Source organism: Myotis nattereri (assembly GCF_964212035.1).
Source record: "Myotis nattereri genome assembly, chromosome: 3".
Taxonomy (NCBI): Eukaryota; Metazoa; Chordata; class Mammalia; order Chiroptera; family Vespertilionidae; genus Myotis; species Myotis nattereri.
In genome coordinates, this window is record NC_138077.1 from 137,918,444 (window position 1) to 137,936,725 (window position 18,282).

Consider the following 18,282-nt stretch of genomic DNA (forward strand, 5'->3'; position numbering starts at 1 on the left):
TGCGCTCTGCGCCTGCGGGTGCGGGGAGGGTGGCTCCCCCAGCGCCGCCACCTCCACTGGTCGCTCTGCGCTGGTGGTCACCTTAAAGCGCTGCCAGGCAGGGGCGCGGGTGGGGAGAAGCTGTCGGTGAGCGCTCACTGGCTGTGCTGGCTGGTGGAAGAGTTTGTGGCGGCAGAAGAGTGTGCCCCCCGTTCTAATCTCCAGGCTGCAACCGCCCTGCACGTGGCTCCACAAGGTGTGGAGAAACCCTCGGCAGCTTATCTAAGAGGATGAGTTCAAAAGCTCAGCTCCGATGGAACAACGCTTACTCTGGAAACCTGAAGGGGCTGTCGTGGTGTGGCCTTGGCCTTCGTTTGCCCTGTCATTGTCCGTAAGCGACAGCTGGACAGAAAGGCGCTGGAAAAGGTCCGGATGCAAAGTGAATTCATATAGCTACCGTCTGCCCTTCCTATGGGTCTTAAGGACCTACCTCAGACAGGGAGGTAGAATGGACTGACTTGTGCCCCTGGTATTTTGGGGAGTGGGAGGAACAACAACAACAAAAAACACACCCCTTCCATCTTCCTTGTCTAGGTCATTAATGAGCAGAATAAAAAGAGAGGAAGGAAGGAAGGAAGGAAGGAAGGAAGGAAGGAAGGAAGGAAGGAAGGAAGGAAGGAAGGAAGGGAAAGGAAAGGAAGGAAGGAAGAGAAAGAAAGAGAGAGAGAGAGAGAGAGAGAGAGAGAGAGAGAGAGAGAGAGAGAAAGAAAGAAAGAAAGAAAGAAAGAAAGAAAGAAAGAAAGAAAGAAAGAAAGAAAGAAAGAAAGAAAGAAAGAAAGAAAGAAAGTCACAGCTATGGATAAAGCAAAAGGAGCCCAACACAGTAGACCTGAGGCAAAGCTGGGACCCAGAAGTTGTGTCCATGCTGGGACAATGAAGCTGAGGGTAGGAACAAGGTCAAGGCTGCCAAGGCAGCTTAGATAGGAGTGAGTAACAAGGCCTATGTCTTGGGTGGCAGACCCCAGGCACCAGACAGGAAAACCTTTAACGGGAAGCCTCTTCTACTGCGCCTGCTGGGGCAGGAGCCAGCTTCAGAGAGAGCCAGCGGGAGAGCTGAGGCAGGAGCCCACTCCCCCGGAGGGAGATGCTAATGAGGTGACTTAGCTGGAAGAGAGAGCATGGAACCCAAGAGAAGGTCATATCCTGGCCGGTAGCCTTTCATTAATGGTGATTACATGAAGAGATGCTGCTAAATATTATTTATAAATTATTTGGCAACTTTCACAACAGAGACAAAATCTTATAGACACAATCTTAATTTAACACACATCCTGTCAAAAAAAACCCAAAAACTTAACTCAGTTATAAAATAACCTGTCAAATCAACACATCATTGAGGGTGGTTTCCATTGAAACTGGAGAAGCTCTTCTGGATTTCCTGACCAAGTGATGGGTGCCGGGAGTCAAAACTATCCTCGGGCTCCATATTTATTCTACATTGTTCTTTGAAATTAGCTAATGTTTCTGACCTCTTTAAACAATACATTCTAATCGTTAAACAGAGCTACCAGTAAAATCTTGCAATCTCTTGAACATTGTGCCTCTCCCTGGTCCCTCGGTTAGTGTGCAGGAACTATGCCACCTGAGTTGGGTAAGGAGAGGACCATCAGTGCCTAGGTGTCTAGTGAGGTCTTTTATTCTTTTCTTTTTTTAATTGATTTTTTAGAGATTAGAAGAGAGGGCAGGAGGGAGAGAGAGAGAGAGAGAGAGAGAGAGAGAGAGAGAGAGAGAGTTGTTGCACTTATTGATGCATTCATTGCTTGATTCTTGTATGTGCCCTGACCGGGGATCAAACCCACAACCTTGTCATATCAGGATGACACTCTAACCAGGGCCAAGATCTTGATTCCTCAGGGCCTGGTGGCAGAGACTGTTGCAGAGACCGAAGAAACCCCAGCGACACTTAGGGAAGTGGAGTTACACGGGTTTATTACGCCGCCAGTCTCAGAGGAGTTGCCTCCAGAGTCTGAGCAAACCAATGTGGTGGAAGCGCTTCTTTTATCCCCTTGGTTTCTTTGTCCCCCAAATATGGATGGGACTTCCCGACCTTTCGTGGACTTTGCAAAAAGCCCCGTGGGTTGGGATGGGGGTCTTGAGATTGTATCTAAGGGCCTGGCCTGGCGCCAGTGCTGACAACCCCCTCTGGGGTTGTGTATTGTTTATGGTTTGTGGCCTCTGTAAAATGTGAGCCTTTAGGTAACAGGTCTTGCAAGACCAGAATCTGGAGAAAGGGGCAGTGACTTAATCATAGATTATCAAGAATGTACATTAGATTGCTGGCACAGATGCAGATTGCTAGCCCCCCAAACATCAGGGTTACGTTGGAATTAGCCTTTTTGCCTTCTCAGTACTGAGCATTGAGAGATATAAGAGCACAGAGAAGACAGGAGGACCCCTCCAACGACATAGCTCTGCATTAGGGAAGTGTCTGTTATATCAATTTTACTTCTCCTCCCACAGAATTTGTGGTTTCCATGATGATGGATAAGGGGTGCACATAGGAGAAGATTTCAGAATATTTCACTGTGGGAAATATTTTATTGTAACATCAATAAGCTTTATTCGAAAAGGGCACATTTGACCTGGGCAGATATTAATAAATTTACTACTGGGATGTTTAGCTAAATGTGAAAATATCCATAAAATGCCCTTTGATGTCCTGGAACACAGCTGTCATTTTTGTCTTCTTTACATGGCCCCAGAATCCTGACTAGATACAGGATACCGTTCACTTTTAGCTTGTCTTGGATGAAGCAACCAGGGCTTATGACACGCATCAGACTGGAATTCTAGGGTGACGTCATCTCTCCAATATGCCTTCTCTGTCGTGGCCGTTGGGGTTACCTCTCCCTCTTGGTAGTGCCTGGAGCAACCTGTGCAGAGCACTTGCCATTCTGAACTGTACTGTCGGATTGTCTTGCCCATCTCCACACCAGACCACAGTGCCTTAAGAGCATCTTTATAGCTCTACTGTTAGCAAAACGCTACACGTAGAGTGATCACATAGGACATATTACCGGATAGATGCTTGCCAAAGAAATCAAAAAAAATGTAAAAGTTATGTTTTAAATTGATAAACTTCCTTTTCCTTTTCCAGTATGGTAGGGTGAGTTCCAACTGGCCAATCTCACACACACACACACACACACACACACAGAGGGAGCGAGGGAGAGAGAGAGAGAGAGAAAGGGAAACCTCCTGGGTCACAAAATTTCACTGTGAATTCTATTAAACATTTAAGAAGAAATAACATCAATGTTACACAGATTATTTCAGAAAATAAAGGAGGAAGGAGCATTTTCCAACTCGCATCACAACCCTACTGCCAAAACCTGACAAAGACATTACAAAAAAACAGTAATCTGATAAATTTCCTGCACGATCAAAATACATTTTGATATCGTCATGTGCTTCACTCGGACAGAGAATGTTTCTAGCAAATTTAGCAAATTCATAGAAAGTATTTCTTACTGATTTGCCAGAAGAAGAAAAATTAGTAATTTTAAGATTTATTTGTTAGTATTCACTGGGGGTGGTTGTGGGGAGGGAGAGACGTGAAATTAACTCCAACATATAATGGAATTGGCCTCCTGTGTCATCAGTTTCACGGTCAGTCCCAGATATTTCAATCAGTGGTTTGAAAATGGAATTAGACTGGGAAGAAAGGTCGTTGTGCTGAAGTCTATTTTGGAACACCTTGCTCATCAGAGAGCACACTGGGCAGAGGGCAGAAAGGGCTGACGTGAAGAAATTGGAGCAGAAGGCTCCTCTGATTTTACCACACGTCACCATGCACTGACCACACGGTGCCCACACAGCTCACAGCCCCGCTGCTGACCTTCGATTTCACGGATTCACAGGAGCTCTTCTCCCTTTGTAAAGCAGCAGGGGCAGGTTGCCTTTATGATTGGTGGAGGAACACCCTGAAAACATACATTAAACGGAACTTTCCTGGCTATAGTGCTAACTTGGGTATGACTGAAAACACTAGGAGCTAAATTAGACTCCACTTGAATTTCACTTTATAAAATGTAGGTACAACATTTTATTTCTAGACATTATGGTACTTTCACTATGCAATTGAGACCTCTGTTTCACCCCAGAAAAGCCTGTATCCTCGCTTTATCATTCTTCTCCTTTCACACTGATTATATTGTTTCATCTTGGGTTCTGTCCACAGCTTGTCATCTGGCCCAGATGAACTTCAGGGAACTGTGTGGGGCAGATGGAATATTTGGTGAATACCTCTCTCTCTGCCATGGACCTTTGCTTCTCAGTTGTGGGATCTCCAAAATTGAACTTTAGCTGAATGTTCCCACAGAACATTACCTAAAATTTACTTTGCAGAAGACCTATCAATTTATGTGATCTGTTCACTGTTTTTACAAAATTTGGATTGATAAAGTGAGTTTCAGGAATGCTAATTCCACAATGATGAGTCAACTCAATTCAAAATGTTATCAGTCATTTTCTCTCATTGAAAGTGATTAAATATCTTTATGCTTATTTCTCTTTTTTTAAAATATATTTTTATTGATTTCAGAGAGGGAGAGGGAGAGAGAGATAGAAACATCAATGATGAAAGAGAATCATTGATCAGCTGCTTCCTGCATGCCCTCTACTGGGGATCCAGCCCGCAACCTGGGCATGTGCTCTGACCAGGAGTCAAACCAGTGATGGCGAACCTTTTGAGCTCGGCGTGTCAGCATTTTGAAAAACCCTAACTTAACTCTGGTGCCGTGTCACATATAGAAATTTTTTGATATTTGCAACCATAGTAAAACAAAGATTTATATTTTTGATATTTATTTTATATATTTAAGTGCCATTTAACAAAGAAAAATCAACCAAAAAAAATGAGTTCGCGTGTCACCTCTGACACGCGTGTCATAGGTTCACCATCACTGAGTCAAACCGTGACCTGCTGGTTCATAGGTGGATGCTCAACCACTGAGCCACACCGGCTGGGCTCTTTATGCTTATTTCTTTTTTCCAATTCTGCCATGAATGTATATTACTTCTGCAATTTGGGTGGTTGGGGGGAATGACAGCGAAACAGCCAAGGAAAGGGCAGATGACAGGGGAGAGGAATGGGAGAGAACGTGAGGGCCTTGGTTTTGGAATATGCGGCCTTTCATAGGCAGGCGGCTGCCACTGGCCACTTGGCTCCTGAAGTCGCTCCTTGCCTAGCTTGTGTAGCCCTCACAACACTGGATGTGGGATCACAGAGCTACAGAGCACGTGTGTCAGGCAGCTGAAGAGCTGCCTTCTCTGATTTCTGAAAATAATGAGTACTTTCCTTTTTTTAAACAAAAGCATTCAGTTTAAAGGAAATATCAGAATTTGACTCCCATCGCTCAGAGCCCTCCCAAGGCCTAGTCACTGCACCTGCTCTTGCCATGGAAACAGGCCTTTCTCCATAGCACCTCAAAGGAGGCACCGAGTGTGGAGTGTGTGAGGCTCAGAATTGTTAGGATCAGTCTGCATGGAGAGCGGAAGCTCTGAAACCTGGGGAGGGCGGCAATGTTTCTTCCCACAGAACATTACCTACTGCTCAGACAAACTGATGTGAAGGGGAGATGTGGTGAGGATACCCCACGAAGGGAGGGCTGGCAGTTGTTTGTTCTCTAGAGCAGTGGGACCCAACCCTGGCTGCACATATTGTCACCTGGGGGCGGGGATTTTTTACAGATACCCGCTCTCCCCCAACCCCAAACAGCTGGATTTGGTCGTGTGATCTCGGGCGTCACTCCGTTTCTGTCAGTCTCAGCTTCTTCACCTATAGAGTCACCCTAATAAAACCCGCCCGTCTATCCCAGAGACAGTGTGAGGGCCAAATAAACAGCTTTGTGAAACAATTTTCAAGTATTGTGCAAATGTTAGTTGTGTTTAAGTTCTTTAATCACACTCTTTTGCAAGCAGAAGCTCCTTTTTTTATAACACAGGTGCTGCTGAGCACATTTGATGATCATGAAGTAGAATGAAGCAGGGAGAGAGCTCATGGGTTTGGACTCATTATGGCAGTGATGGCGAACCTATGACACGCGAACTCATTGTTTTGGTTGATTTTTCTTTGTTAAATGGCATTTAAATATATAAAATAAATATCAAAAATGTAAGTCTTTGTTTTACTATGGTTGCAAATATCAAAAAATTTCTATATGTGACACGGCACCAGAGTTAAGTTAGGGTTTTTCAAAATGCTGACACGCCGAGCTCAAAAGGTTCGCCATCACTGCATTAGGGCTTACTTATGATTAAAGAGAAAAGAGACAGGCCTGCTGGTTATGGTCTAAGCAGACAATTTGGAAATATTATGGTGTTCTCTTGGGCCAGCGTGCATACAAACCTGGATGTTATTTGAGAAAGAAACAGTAAGACATCCCAGTAGATGCAGTGAAACAATAAAATGAAAGTTAACTTAGGAAAGTTGGGGCAAAAGATCTATGTGTAAAGAACCTAAGAAGTTCACCAGTAAAAGATCTAGTGCCAGCACATACATATGTACATGTACATGTGTGTGTATGTGTGTTTGTATCCCCAGCCTTTGACCTTCCAAGATTCTTTCCCACTCCAGGGGTCAGTGTTGAATATAGAAAAGTCCAGTTTCAAGTCCTGGTTCCACCCTTAACTGCCTGTGTGGCCTGAACTCGTCCTTTTACAACACTGCGGGCCTCGGTTGTCATTTGAGTGCATGGTAATTACAAATTTCAGTTTCCTTCCAGTCCTAAAATCTATGGCTTAAAGCCCAGTTTCATATTATCATTCTTCGTGGTTTGACAAAAGACGTGACTCACAAAAACTCAGGCCATGCTCATGCCTCAAAGTCGCACGGGCCTGGTGAACTGGAAATGCGGTGACTGAGGACATGAAGTTCTTCACCCAGTGTCAACCCAGGCTACCACAAAGTCACCATAATGCGCTTGTGCTCTCTCCGAGTCACTCAGCAAACCCACCACAAATTGTTTTCATTCTCAACCAGCTTCCCCAAACTACCCAGCTGCCTACAGCACTTCCCTTTCAGTGAAAGGAATACATGGTCTAGAAAAAAGTCCTTGGAAAAAACATAGAGTAACTCAACAAACATCTCTGAATGCCTACAAGGTGTCAGGCTGTGTTCTAGGCGCGAGGATATAGCTGCGAACAACACAAGCATCTTTGCCTTCGTGATGTTTACATTCTAGTTGTTAGAGGCTGACAAGCAAATGCGCTTTTGGGGTTCTTCTTCAGACCTTTTAAACATGCTGCAGCCTATCCTGATCTTCCTTTAAACTTTGGCACCTCAAAGTGAGCAAAAGTTCCATCCAAGTATTCTAAATGGAACCTGGCCTTCCAGATCATAATGCAAGGGTACTTTTAACTTATACACTTATCCTTAGCAAGATAGGAGGGTTGAATATGTTTTATTGAACAGTTTGGTGGCTTGACTTATAACTCAAATATTTAGACCTTTGGTATGTTGGCCTCTGCTTGGACTCTGGTCTGAGGCCCCACCAGGATGAGGGGTGCATGTGTTGACAGGAGTGTGAGGAATCTCTCAGAATTAGTTTCTCACGCATGGCATCAAAATCCACAGGTTTAAGTTTAAATTTTCCAAACAAATCAACAACATAGGGTAGCTTTTGTTAGACACTTTCTGTTGCAAAAAAAATATGTCACAGATTAGCTTCTCTGGGTGCGTTTTCTCCTCCCATTCTGACCTGGATTCTTCATAGTGGTATCTTTTCTCTGCCTCATGGCTTCTTGGCCTTTGGGACTTTGGCTCGCTCGCAGCTGCTCCGTGCCCCTCTCCCTGAGCTGGCTTTCAGCATCACCCCCAGGCTGCCCTCGGCCTGACTTGCTCCATGTATCTCTATTCAAAATTTCAGGAACAGGAATCTAGGTTCACGCACCGCACAGTGATGTTTTGGTCTAGAATGGACTGCATATATGCCGGGGGTCCCGTAAGATTACACTGAAACTAGAGAATTCCTATCGCGTAGTGATGTCCTAACTGTCATAACATCACAGCGCAGCACATTCTTCACATGTCTGTGGTGATGCTGGTGTAAACAAACCTACCGTGCTGCCAGTCATGTAAAAGTATAGCACATACAATTGCAGTAGTAGGCGGCACCATCTAGGTTTGTGTAAGTCACGCTATGATGTAGGCATAACGACGGAATTGCCTACCAGTGCATTTCTTAGAATGGATACCCGTCAGTCAGCGGCCCATGACTTTGTTTCAATCTCCTTTCAATCTGCTTTCTGGGAAGACCTGTTTGCCCCAGGCCAATTGGTAGGCCAGTCCTGGTCTAATTCATACCTTTGATGGGACATTGATGAGTAGGCTGTTATTTAGTTAGGCGTGTACCCCTATCCAATCAGCTATTGCTAGAGGGGATCATGTAATAGAAAACATGGTGCCTGAGGTCAGGCTGGTCAGCAGGCCTGTGGGAGGGGTACAGTTTTCCTCAGAAGTGGCTGTGGGCTCAGCAGACTCCATGACTGTTCAGTGTGACAGTGGTGGAGAGCATTTGAAGCCTCCCTGTCATATTTTCTACATATTCTTCAAGAAAGCAGTCATCTTGCCCTGACCGGTTTGGCTCAGTGGGTAGAGCGTCAGCCTGCGGACTCAAGGGTCCCAGGTTCAATTCCGGTCAAGGGCATGCACCTTGGTTGCGGGCACATTCCCAGTAGGGAGTGTGCAAGGGGCAGCTGATTGATGTTTCTCTCTCGTCGATGTTTCTAACTCTATCCCTCTCCCTTCCTCTCTGTAAAAAATCAATAAAATATAATTAAAAAAAAGAAAGCAGTCATCTCCTTACTAACCATGATACACCACCACAGTGTGTCACCATGAGTAAAGCCCTAACCTCCAATAGACACCTCTTCTTTCTGTGGCAGGTATAAGGATGATTAAATCAGCCATCATCAGTGGTTCTTCATTTTTCTGAGATGCATGGCATGTTCTGCTTGTTCCTCAAAAGGTATATTATTCACTTCGGATGGGTTGCACCCCACTTAATGAGGAGTCAGGAAAGATCTAGATAAGGCCCTTGCCAAATGGTAATCATTGCGTCCTGGGTGAGACTTGCCAGAGGGGAGATTTATGAAAATGAACCAAAGTCCTTAGAAAATGTCGAGAGAGAAAAATTGAGAAAACCAAGTCCAGGTGGCTAAGCCAGAAGGCAGAACAAGGGTGAAAACAGGAGACAATCCAAGGATCAGGAATTGGGCAAAACTGGAACAGATGGAAGGTGAAGTGAGGACTGCTGAGATGGGACTGCTCTTGCTTTCATGGACTCAACAGATGGTACACGGTGGGTAGCGTTGGCCTAAAGGCACGTGATTGAGGGACACATTCAGAAAGAAACTTTCTTCTTCTCCATTTACTCTTGGTCACATCCTTTTATCTCCTGTTTCTGGAGGGTTATTCCAACTCTCCTCCTTCACCTTTTTTAAAAAATACATTTTTATTGATTTCAGAGAGGAAGAGAGAGAGAGAGAGAGAGAGAGAGAGAGAGAGAGAGAGAGAGAGAAACATTGATGATGAGAAAGAATCATTGATCAGCTGCCTCCTGCACACCCCCTACTGGGGATGGAAGCTAAAATTTGGACATATGTCCTGTCAGAGGAATTGAACCGTGAGCTCCTGGTTCATAGGTCCCCGCTCAATCACTGACCCACACCGGCTGGGCTCTCCTCTACCACCTTGAAACCTTTAACTTTTCACTGTAATGATCCCTTCCTGCCTCTCAGAAGATCAAAAACAGCCAGCTTTGCATCTTTCCCAGGGAAACCCTGCCTCCTCCACCCCCCACCCAAACACACACCCTGTTATGCCATTCCTGGGAAGAGCCGCTATCTGTTTATGTTGCATATCCTGCCTCACCCACTCCCAAGGAGAGGTAGCAGTTCACAAGGTTGCTTGTTATCACCTCTCTGATTTTCTCTCACATCATCTCAGGGCTCACACCTCATTCTTCTGGTGAGGTAATCCACAGGAAACAAGCAATACCTTGATCCCATATCTCCACATGTGCGACATGTTCCACATCTTCTCTCCGAGTACTGTCTGAAAAAGACATATGCACAGCACCATAGCCAAAGATGATCCCACTGATAAATCCAAACAAGAGAAAATCCCTTGAACTGCCTCAACTCAAAGGCCATTGATCATAAAATCCAAAGGCCATAAAAATGTCATTATTCCTAAGGAAAACTGTTTGTTGTTATTAATCCTCACTCAAGGATATTTTTTCCAATGATTTTAGAGAGCGTGGAAAGGAGGGGGAGAGACAGAGAGAGAGTAACATTGATACAAGAGAGATACATCGATTGGTTGCCTCCTGCACACACCCTGACTGGGGGCAGGAATTGAGCCTGCAACTAAGGCATGTTCCCTTGACCAGAATCAAACCCGTGACCCTTCAGTCCAACGTTCTAACCACTGAACCAAACCAGCTAGGGCATAAGGAAAACTTTTTAAAGATCAAGCCACAGTGGCCCTACTTGCAAATGAACAAGTTTGGACATGTATCTCCACCTGAGACTTTTCTTGTTACCTATGAAGTCACTGACCGAAGGATGACTTCCATGGGTGGGGTTGTCCCCAGAATCCTTATTTGGAATGCACTGACAGATGTGCTCCAGGGTGTCTGAAATCTTATTATTAGTGCTATTTGATAAGAACACAGAAGCAAAATGGGCTTTTGTGGACTGGCATAGAAACAGGCTCTTTTAGCTCCAAAGAACAAACTTAAAATCTTGAAACGTATTTTACTCATAATTTTGGGACTGTCTCTAGTGTGTACATTATGTCTACTAAATCCTTAGTATAATAGAATCCTGTAGTTGATAAAGCATCAGCTATTATCTGAAGCAAACATTCACCTTTCAAAACCAGTATTTTCTCCCTGAGAAAAAAGTTGTGCTGCTTGTGAGGTGCCAGTTATTCGGTACTATTCCAACAGCACTAAACTCTGAGATGCTTACACCAGCTAAAAACACACAACTGAGAAAGAACTGGCTACTTCACCTGAAATTTTCATTCATTGAATCAATCACAACATGAAGCAAGTGTTATCTTGGTCAAGGCTATATTTTGACTCAAGAAAGATTTCAGTGTTTACCAGTGACTTAAATGCTGACTTAGGATCAAGAGAAGTATTTCTTGAGCATACAGTGTTTGCAACACATGGAGCAAATTTAAATTGCACAAACACCCCATCACAAAAGTGCTTCAGGTTACTACTGATTATATGAAGCCCAGCAAAATCATTTTTACCACAAACTAATTGTGGTGACTTATCTCTGTATTAATATAAACATGTAACAGGAGTATCATCCAGCCCTCTGACACTTGTATAAATATAGTGTGTTCTACAGTAGTTCAGAACATACACCAAAACAGGCCTTTCTCAACCAAGTCTAGGTAATCTTTCCTGATGCCTAAACAGTGGGGGAGATACAGTTGCCAGAAGACACATTTACCTTCTGAATAAGCAGTTCAATTGTTTTTCTCAGTCAAGTAACTCAGGACCCACAGTAACTCCACCCAGTGTTGCATCAGACGAGTTGCAAGTTGAGCTAACTGATGCCCACCATGAAATCCTCTTTCTGAATTCTCTGTAAAGTCTCCTCTGTGCATCCAACTAAAATAAATGACTACTTGTAAATAGCATACACATAAGCAACAATATGCATTCATATATATTTTCCCCCACATGTTATTTTATTTAAGAGACAGTGTTTGGGAGTCAGAATTGAGTTCCAATGGTGATTGTCACAGTAAGTAAGTGTGACTTTGGGCAAGTCGCTTCAGCTCCCTGGGTCTCAATTTTCTCATCTCTAAACCGGGATTCATAATATAAATTACCTTACTGGGTAGCTGTTAAGGATCAAATGAGCTAATATTTTAAAAACAATTCTTAGCACATGAAGTACATATCCAATAAACGGTAGATTTCATTAATATTCTTTAATAATTGCCTCATCCTCTGTAAGTCTGCCAGGCAGTGATAATGATCCCTATTGGATAGATGAGACTAAATCATGCATCCAGGGCTAAACAATTCATTAGTGGCCGCTCCAGGGCTTCTGGTTCCAAGCCCCAGAATCCTCACCACGCCCATCATCCCCAGTCAACCTTATAGACTTTCACAGAATGGGCTGCACTGTCCAGCACAAGAAGAGAATTCTCCTTGGTGAAGGTCAGTGCCACAGGATGGGAAAGCCCGTGGGTGATGACGGGCTTCGGTCCGGGAAACTCCTCGGGTTTTCCTAAGCATAGGACAGCGTGACTGGACGTATCGGCGACGATCACGTTCCCCTGGTGATCGAAGGTCACAGCGGAGGCCGTGATTTCCGAGGGGAAGAAGAGGCTCAGCCCGAAGGTGTCCACCCGGCCAATGAGCTGCATGGTGGCGCTGAACACCTTCACCGTGGTGCCGCAGGTCCCGGCCCCCAGCGCCAGGGGGCGCTCTAGGACCGCAATGGCCCCTGTGAGCCAGGACACCGCCACCCCTCGGGGACCGCACAGATGCGCTTGCAACCTCTCGGTTCGCCGGAGGACCCCTTCTGGAAAGTCCACCTCCAGGAGGTGCAGGGACCCTGCCTCCGCGTCAGTTACCACGACCCCATTCTGAGGGGTGGTCTCCACGCCCCAAGGCAAGGAGAACTGGCCTCCGACGACGAGCCTGATCTGGCCAAAAAAATCGAACACTTTGATGGAGCGGTCGCCGGCATCGGTGACAACCACGTGGCAGTCGTTGGTGACGGTGACATCAAGGGGGTACTTGATGTCCTGGGCGGCGTCCCCCTTCTCTCCAAACTGGTGCGCGCATCCTCCCCCGGAATCAAAGATCTTGACCCGCCGCTTGCCGTCGTGCACCACCACGACCCGCCCCGTCTTGGGACACAGCGCCAGCCCGGTGGGGTTCACCAGGGTCCCCCAGCCGCCGAAGGCGAGGTGGCAGGTGAGCGGCCCAGGGCCGCCGGGGGCGCCGCGGTGGGCGGCCTGGGCGGGGCGGAGGGCGGAGCCCAGGAGCTCCAGCAGGTGCAGCACCGGCAGGCAGTCGCTCGTGTCGCAGCCCCGGCAGGCTCGCCGGCAGAAGGGGCACTCGAGTGCCAGCGTCCGCGGGTGCGCCAGGGCGGCCACGCAGGCCAGGCAGACCACGTGGCCGCAGGGCAGGTTGCGCGGGCGCCGCTGCTGGCGATGGCCGAACCTCTCAAAGCACACCTTGCACTCGAGCAGACTGATCTCGGCCTCGCGCAGGAGCTCCCGCAGCGCCGGCCCGCTCCCCGAGGCCTCGGCACCCATCGCGCAGCCCGTGGTGCTCCCGCCGCGCCAGCCCGCGGGGCTGAACACCGCCCCGGCGCCGCCCGGGTTCACGGTCAAGGGGCGAGGCGCTGCTTCTGACGTCTGTCGCGGCGCCGCTGGGCCAAGACCTGCTGCCCCCTGGTGGGCGCGTGCGGCACTGCTCCTTGAAAGCCTGTATTCACAGCGCATGATCAGATATGTCATCTTAACAAAATCATGAATGGGTTATCTCCACACATCACATGAGGAAACACACCTATTGAGAACAAGAGGGTTCCTCCCTACCACCCAGTCTGTAAGAGGCAAAGCAAGAACTAGAACAACGTCGTCTTCCAACCCTGGTGCCCCACAGTTTCCAATTCTTGGTGCTGGTTGCTAGGTGCTAGGTGCTAGGTGCTAGGTGCTAGGTGCTAGGGCTGGCAGGAGAACACGGTCTCCTGGTTCACGACGCTTCTGATCAGACTAGAAAACACAGACACACGAGGAAAGTTAAATTCGAGGGGGTGAGGCAGGTGTGTGTCTTTATCGCACTTGTAGTTAAAGTAGATATTTAATGAATACGTGTAAAATAATTCATGTACTAGCAAAAGAATGTTATAGGGAAATACAAGAAACCCACTAGGTGAATGAGTGTCAGATGGGGGAACAGTGGCTGGAAATGTCTTCCAGAGGAATTAATGGAAGTAAATAAGCTGTTAATCATAATTGCTATAGAACTTATGCCATGCCTGCTTTCTATTATGTGGTTTACATAGATTATCTCATTTGACTTATAAGAGCATGTTATTTTCTTTTTTCCCTTTTTTTAAAAAAATATACTTTTATTAATTTCAGAGAGGAAAGAAGAGGGAGAGAGAGATAGAAACATCAATGATGAGAGAGAATCATTGATTGGCTGCCTCCTACACACCCCCCACTGGGGATCGAACCCCCAACCTGGGCATGTGCCCTTGTCCAGAATCGAACTTAGGACCCTTTAGTCGCAGGTCGATGCTCTATCCACTGAGCCAAACTGGCTAGGGCAGAACATGTTTTTTTCATCATCCCTTTTTTACAAAAGAGTTCATACAGCTTAAGTATCTTGTTCAGGGTCACATGGCTAGGAAGTAGTTGTGCTGGGATTTGAGGCCAGGCAGTTTAATTGCAGAGCCCGCACTCTTAACTCTCCTAGTGTTGTATTTTTTAATTTTTTAAAATTGATTTCAGGGAAAGGAAAGGAGAGGGAGAGAAAGATAGAATCATCAGTGATGAGAATCATGGATCAGCTGCCTCCTGCACAACTCATACTGGAAATTGAGCCAGAAACCCCAGGAATGTGCCCTGACTTGGAGTCCGACCGTGATCTCCTGATTCATGGGTCAACGCTCAACCACTGAGCCACATCAACCAGGCATATCCCAGTGTTTTTCCAACTTGGCTGTATATGGTAAATACCTGGATCTCATAACTAGGTTTACTTGGTTTGGATGTGGTCTGGGCAGCTGGAAGTTTTAAAGCTCCCCGTATGATTATTCTAGTGATGTGCAGCCAAGTTTGACAACCACTAACAACTGCACTACAGCAAGCCCTTCAAATGGCACCAGGTTAAATTCTTCCATCCCCAGTCAACATGGGAAGCACAGAGAATCTACCCCATGTTTAAAAATCTTCACACAGGAGATGGCATAATCTCAGGAAACTCTCATTTTCAGTTCTCCCTATCCCTCCCCCCTCCAAAAAACCCCCCAAAAACACCTTACATAAACATTCTCTTTATAAAACCACATATCAGCTTACTTATCTTCATTTAGAGATCATTATTATGATCATTCACCCTCTTATTTGCTAGACTTCTGAGAAAACAGGGGACTTTTATCCTGTCTTAAAACCCCTGGAGGAGCTTTAATGTAAGACAAGAAAGAACATTTTCTATGTGTTACATAATTCAAAGATTATCTGTGTACTGGGAAATAATAACCAATTTAATAATTTCAGGCTATAATGCATTTCCATTCTAAATAAATAGCTGACTAAAGTCAAACCAAATAGGAATTACTTTCTGAAGTAATTTTTAAGTGAAGAAATACATTCAGGACACCAAAAATGTAATATTTTTAGAACTAATGTCTATTAGAAATATAATGAGAGCCACATATATAATATTAAATTTTCTAGTAGCCACATTTTATTTTATTTTTGTCATTTCTTTAATATACAACTTTATTTCTGGTTATAGAAACAAATGCTAGGAGGAGAAACAGTACTTCCCCATCCATATACAATCCTGTATAATAAAAGCCTAGGTGACATCACGCCCTTGTGCGACATACCTGCGCAACATTGCCACAAGATGACCGCCACAAGATGGCCATGCGCACGGTGGAGGAGGGGCCAGGTGGGCGGTGAGGCCTAAGGGTCCCGTGGCTCAGTGTGGCGCGGAGGAGGCAGGTCCCAGCGGTGGAGGAGGCGGGTTGTGGCAGGGGAGGGCAGCTGTGGGAGATCAGGTTAGCGGGGAAGCCATTAGGCGTCAATCAGGCCGGCAGGGCAGCAGTTAGGGGGAAATCAGGCAGGCAGGCAGGTGAATGGTTAGGAGCCAGTGATCCCGGATTGTGAGAGGGATATCCGACTGTCGGATTGGTCCTAAACTGGCAGTCAGACATCCCATGAGGGGTCCCAGATTGGAGAGGGTGCAGGCCGGGTTGAGAAACACCCACCCCCCGCCCATGCATGAATTTCATGCATCGCGGGCCTCTAGTCTATACTAATAAAAGCCTATGTTGTCATCACACCCTCATGCCATGATGCCCTCATGCTGCAACAACCATCACCAGGAGGCTGCGTGGGCAGCGGGCTCATGTGGGTGGGCAGGGCTGCGTGAGCTGCGAGGTGCACGCGGGTGGGCGGGGACTTGATGCTGCGTCCCCGAAGGGACTTGACCAGGAGATGCGTTGTGGGAGCGGATGGTGGCTGCGGCTGCCCAGGACCAGCCCAAGGCTCAGGCAAGCCTTGGATGGTGGCTGCCACTGTGAGGGCCCAAGGCTCAGGCAATGAAGGCTGGGCCGAGGTTCAGGCAAGCTGCAGTGGCTGCGAGGGCCCAGGCTCAGGAAGCCTCACAGCTGGCAGTGGCAGTAGCAGAGGCGTGATGGGGGCATCACCTTCCCCTGATTGTCAGGTCGCCTCCTGCAGAGGGAGGCCAGAGGCAGCAGCAGCAAGGGGGTGATGGGGGCAGTGCCTTTCCCTGATCAGCCGGCTGCCTCCCACAGAGAGAGGCCAGACTGCGGCTTAGGCCCACTCCCCACAAGCCGTCAGTAGGACATCCCCCCCCCCCCCCCTGAGGGCTCCCGAACTGTGAGAGGGGGCAGGCCGGGATGAGGGACTCCACTGGGCCTCTAGTTTAATAGATAAAAGAACAGTTACAATAAATGAAAAACAAAATGTAGAAATTTTAAACTTTGTCATAACTTTAAAACATTAATGTCTGATACAATTAGAAATCACATTCATTTCTCAAACCTTAAACAAAAAGTATGGCTCCTTATTTAAAAAGTACTGTATCCCATTAGAAATGGAAAGGCAGGCCAGCGCAGCCGCAGGGGTCCCCCTCCCGATGGTGGCCTGGCTCCCGCCACCACGGTGGGCATCTGCGAACAGCCCTGGGCTCCCCAGACCAGACTGCACTCACAGGCAGTGACATTGCAGCATGACCTCCACTCCACACCCCAGGCGTAGACCTTAATTTTCACTTTGGAGGATACCACTGCTTTTGAAGCACTGATTACACATTTTCATTTTTTTAAAATTGATTTTATAGAGAGGGGAAGGGAGAGGGAGAGAGATAGAAACATCAATGAGAGAGAATCATCAATTGGCTGCCTCCTGCATGCCCCGCACCAGGGATGGAGCAGGCAACCTGGGCATGTGCCCTGACCCGGAATTGACCTGGCGACCTCTTGGTGCACAGGATGGTGCTCAATCAGCTGGGACCCAGTATCCACTGGCTTTTATATATATATAAAAGCCCAGCGACTGGAATGGTGGAATGACCAGAATGACCAAAATGACTGGTGGCTATGATGCACACTGTGGCAGCCAACCAGCCTGATCCAGGCCCCAATCGGCACCCCACCCATACACGAATTCATGCACCTTTTTAAAAATAAAAGGAGCAAGCTGGGAGAGGTCAATGGGGGGGAAAGGAGACATATGTAATATTTTCAACAATAAAGAATTAAAAATAAATAAAAAATAAAAAGAGCATAGCTGGTGTGGCTCATTGGCTGAGGATTGACTTATGAACCATGATGTCACAGTTTTATTCCTGTCAGGGCACACGCCTGGGTTTCAGGCTTGATCCTCAGTGTGGGGGTGCAGCCAATCAATGATTCTCTCTCATCATCGATGTTTCTATCTCTCCCTCTTTCTTCTTCTCTGAAATCAATAAAAATATAAATATTAAAAAAATTAAAAATACAAAGAAACTAGTGAAGTTAATTTAATTTCATATTTTATTTAACCTCAAATATGCAAAATATCATTTTGACATGAAATTGCTGTATAAATTATTAATGAGTATTTTACTCTCTCTCTTTTTTTTTTTTAGTACTGAGTAAAATTCAGTGTGTATTTTACACTCACAGCACACCCCAATCCAGACTAGCCCCACATCAAGTGCTCAGTAACCACCTGTGATTGGTGGCTATGGCACAAACAGTGCAAATCTAGGCCAAGCCTGTGCTATGAAATGTTGCCTTCTCAAGGAGCTTTCTGGATGGATTTCACTGACTTGCTTCTAACTTGTCTCTGCTCCACCATTGCTTTAACATGGATCCAAAGCCCACCTGGTGTGATTCAGGGGTGGAGTGTCAACCTATAAACCAGAAGGTCACGGTTCAGTTCCAGATCAGGGCACATGCCGGTGTTGCGGGCTCTATCCCCAGTCGGGGGCGTGCAGGAGGCAGCAG

The 18,282-nt window shown here is 46.4% G+C and overlaps 1 protein-coding gene across 1 annotated transcript; it reads right to left on the reverse strand.

Annotated features, from left to right (window-relative positions):
* Positions 1-11,320: 11,320 nt before the first annotated feature.
* Positions 11,321-13,389, reverse strand: NHLRC1 (NHL repeat containing E3 ubiquitin protein ligase 1). Its single transcript, XM_081086699.1, has one exon. The coding sequence runs from the start codon at positions 13,340-13,342 to the stop codon at positions 12,155-12,157; it is 1,188 nt and encodes a 395-aa protein (XP_080942825.1). The 5' UTR covers positions 13,343-13,389; the 3' UTR covers positions 11,321-12,154.
* Between the last annotated feature and the right edge of the window lie 4,893 nt (positions 13,390-18,282).

Bases quoted from the DNA above. Each gene is read 5' to 3' on its own strand.
- NHLRC1 (XM_081086699.1), bottom strand. From the start codon at position 13,342: ATGGGTGCCGAGGCCTCGGGGAGCGGGCCGGCGCTGCGGGAGCTCCTG.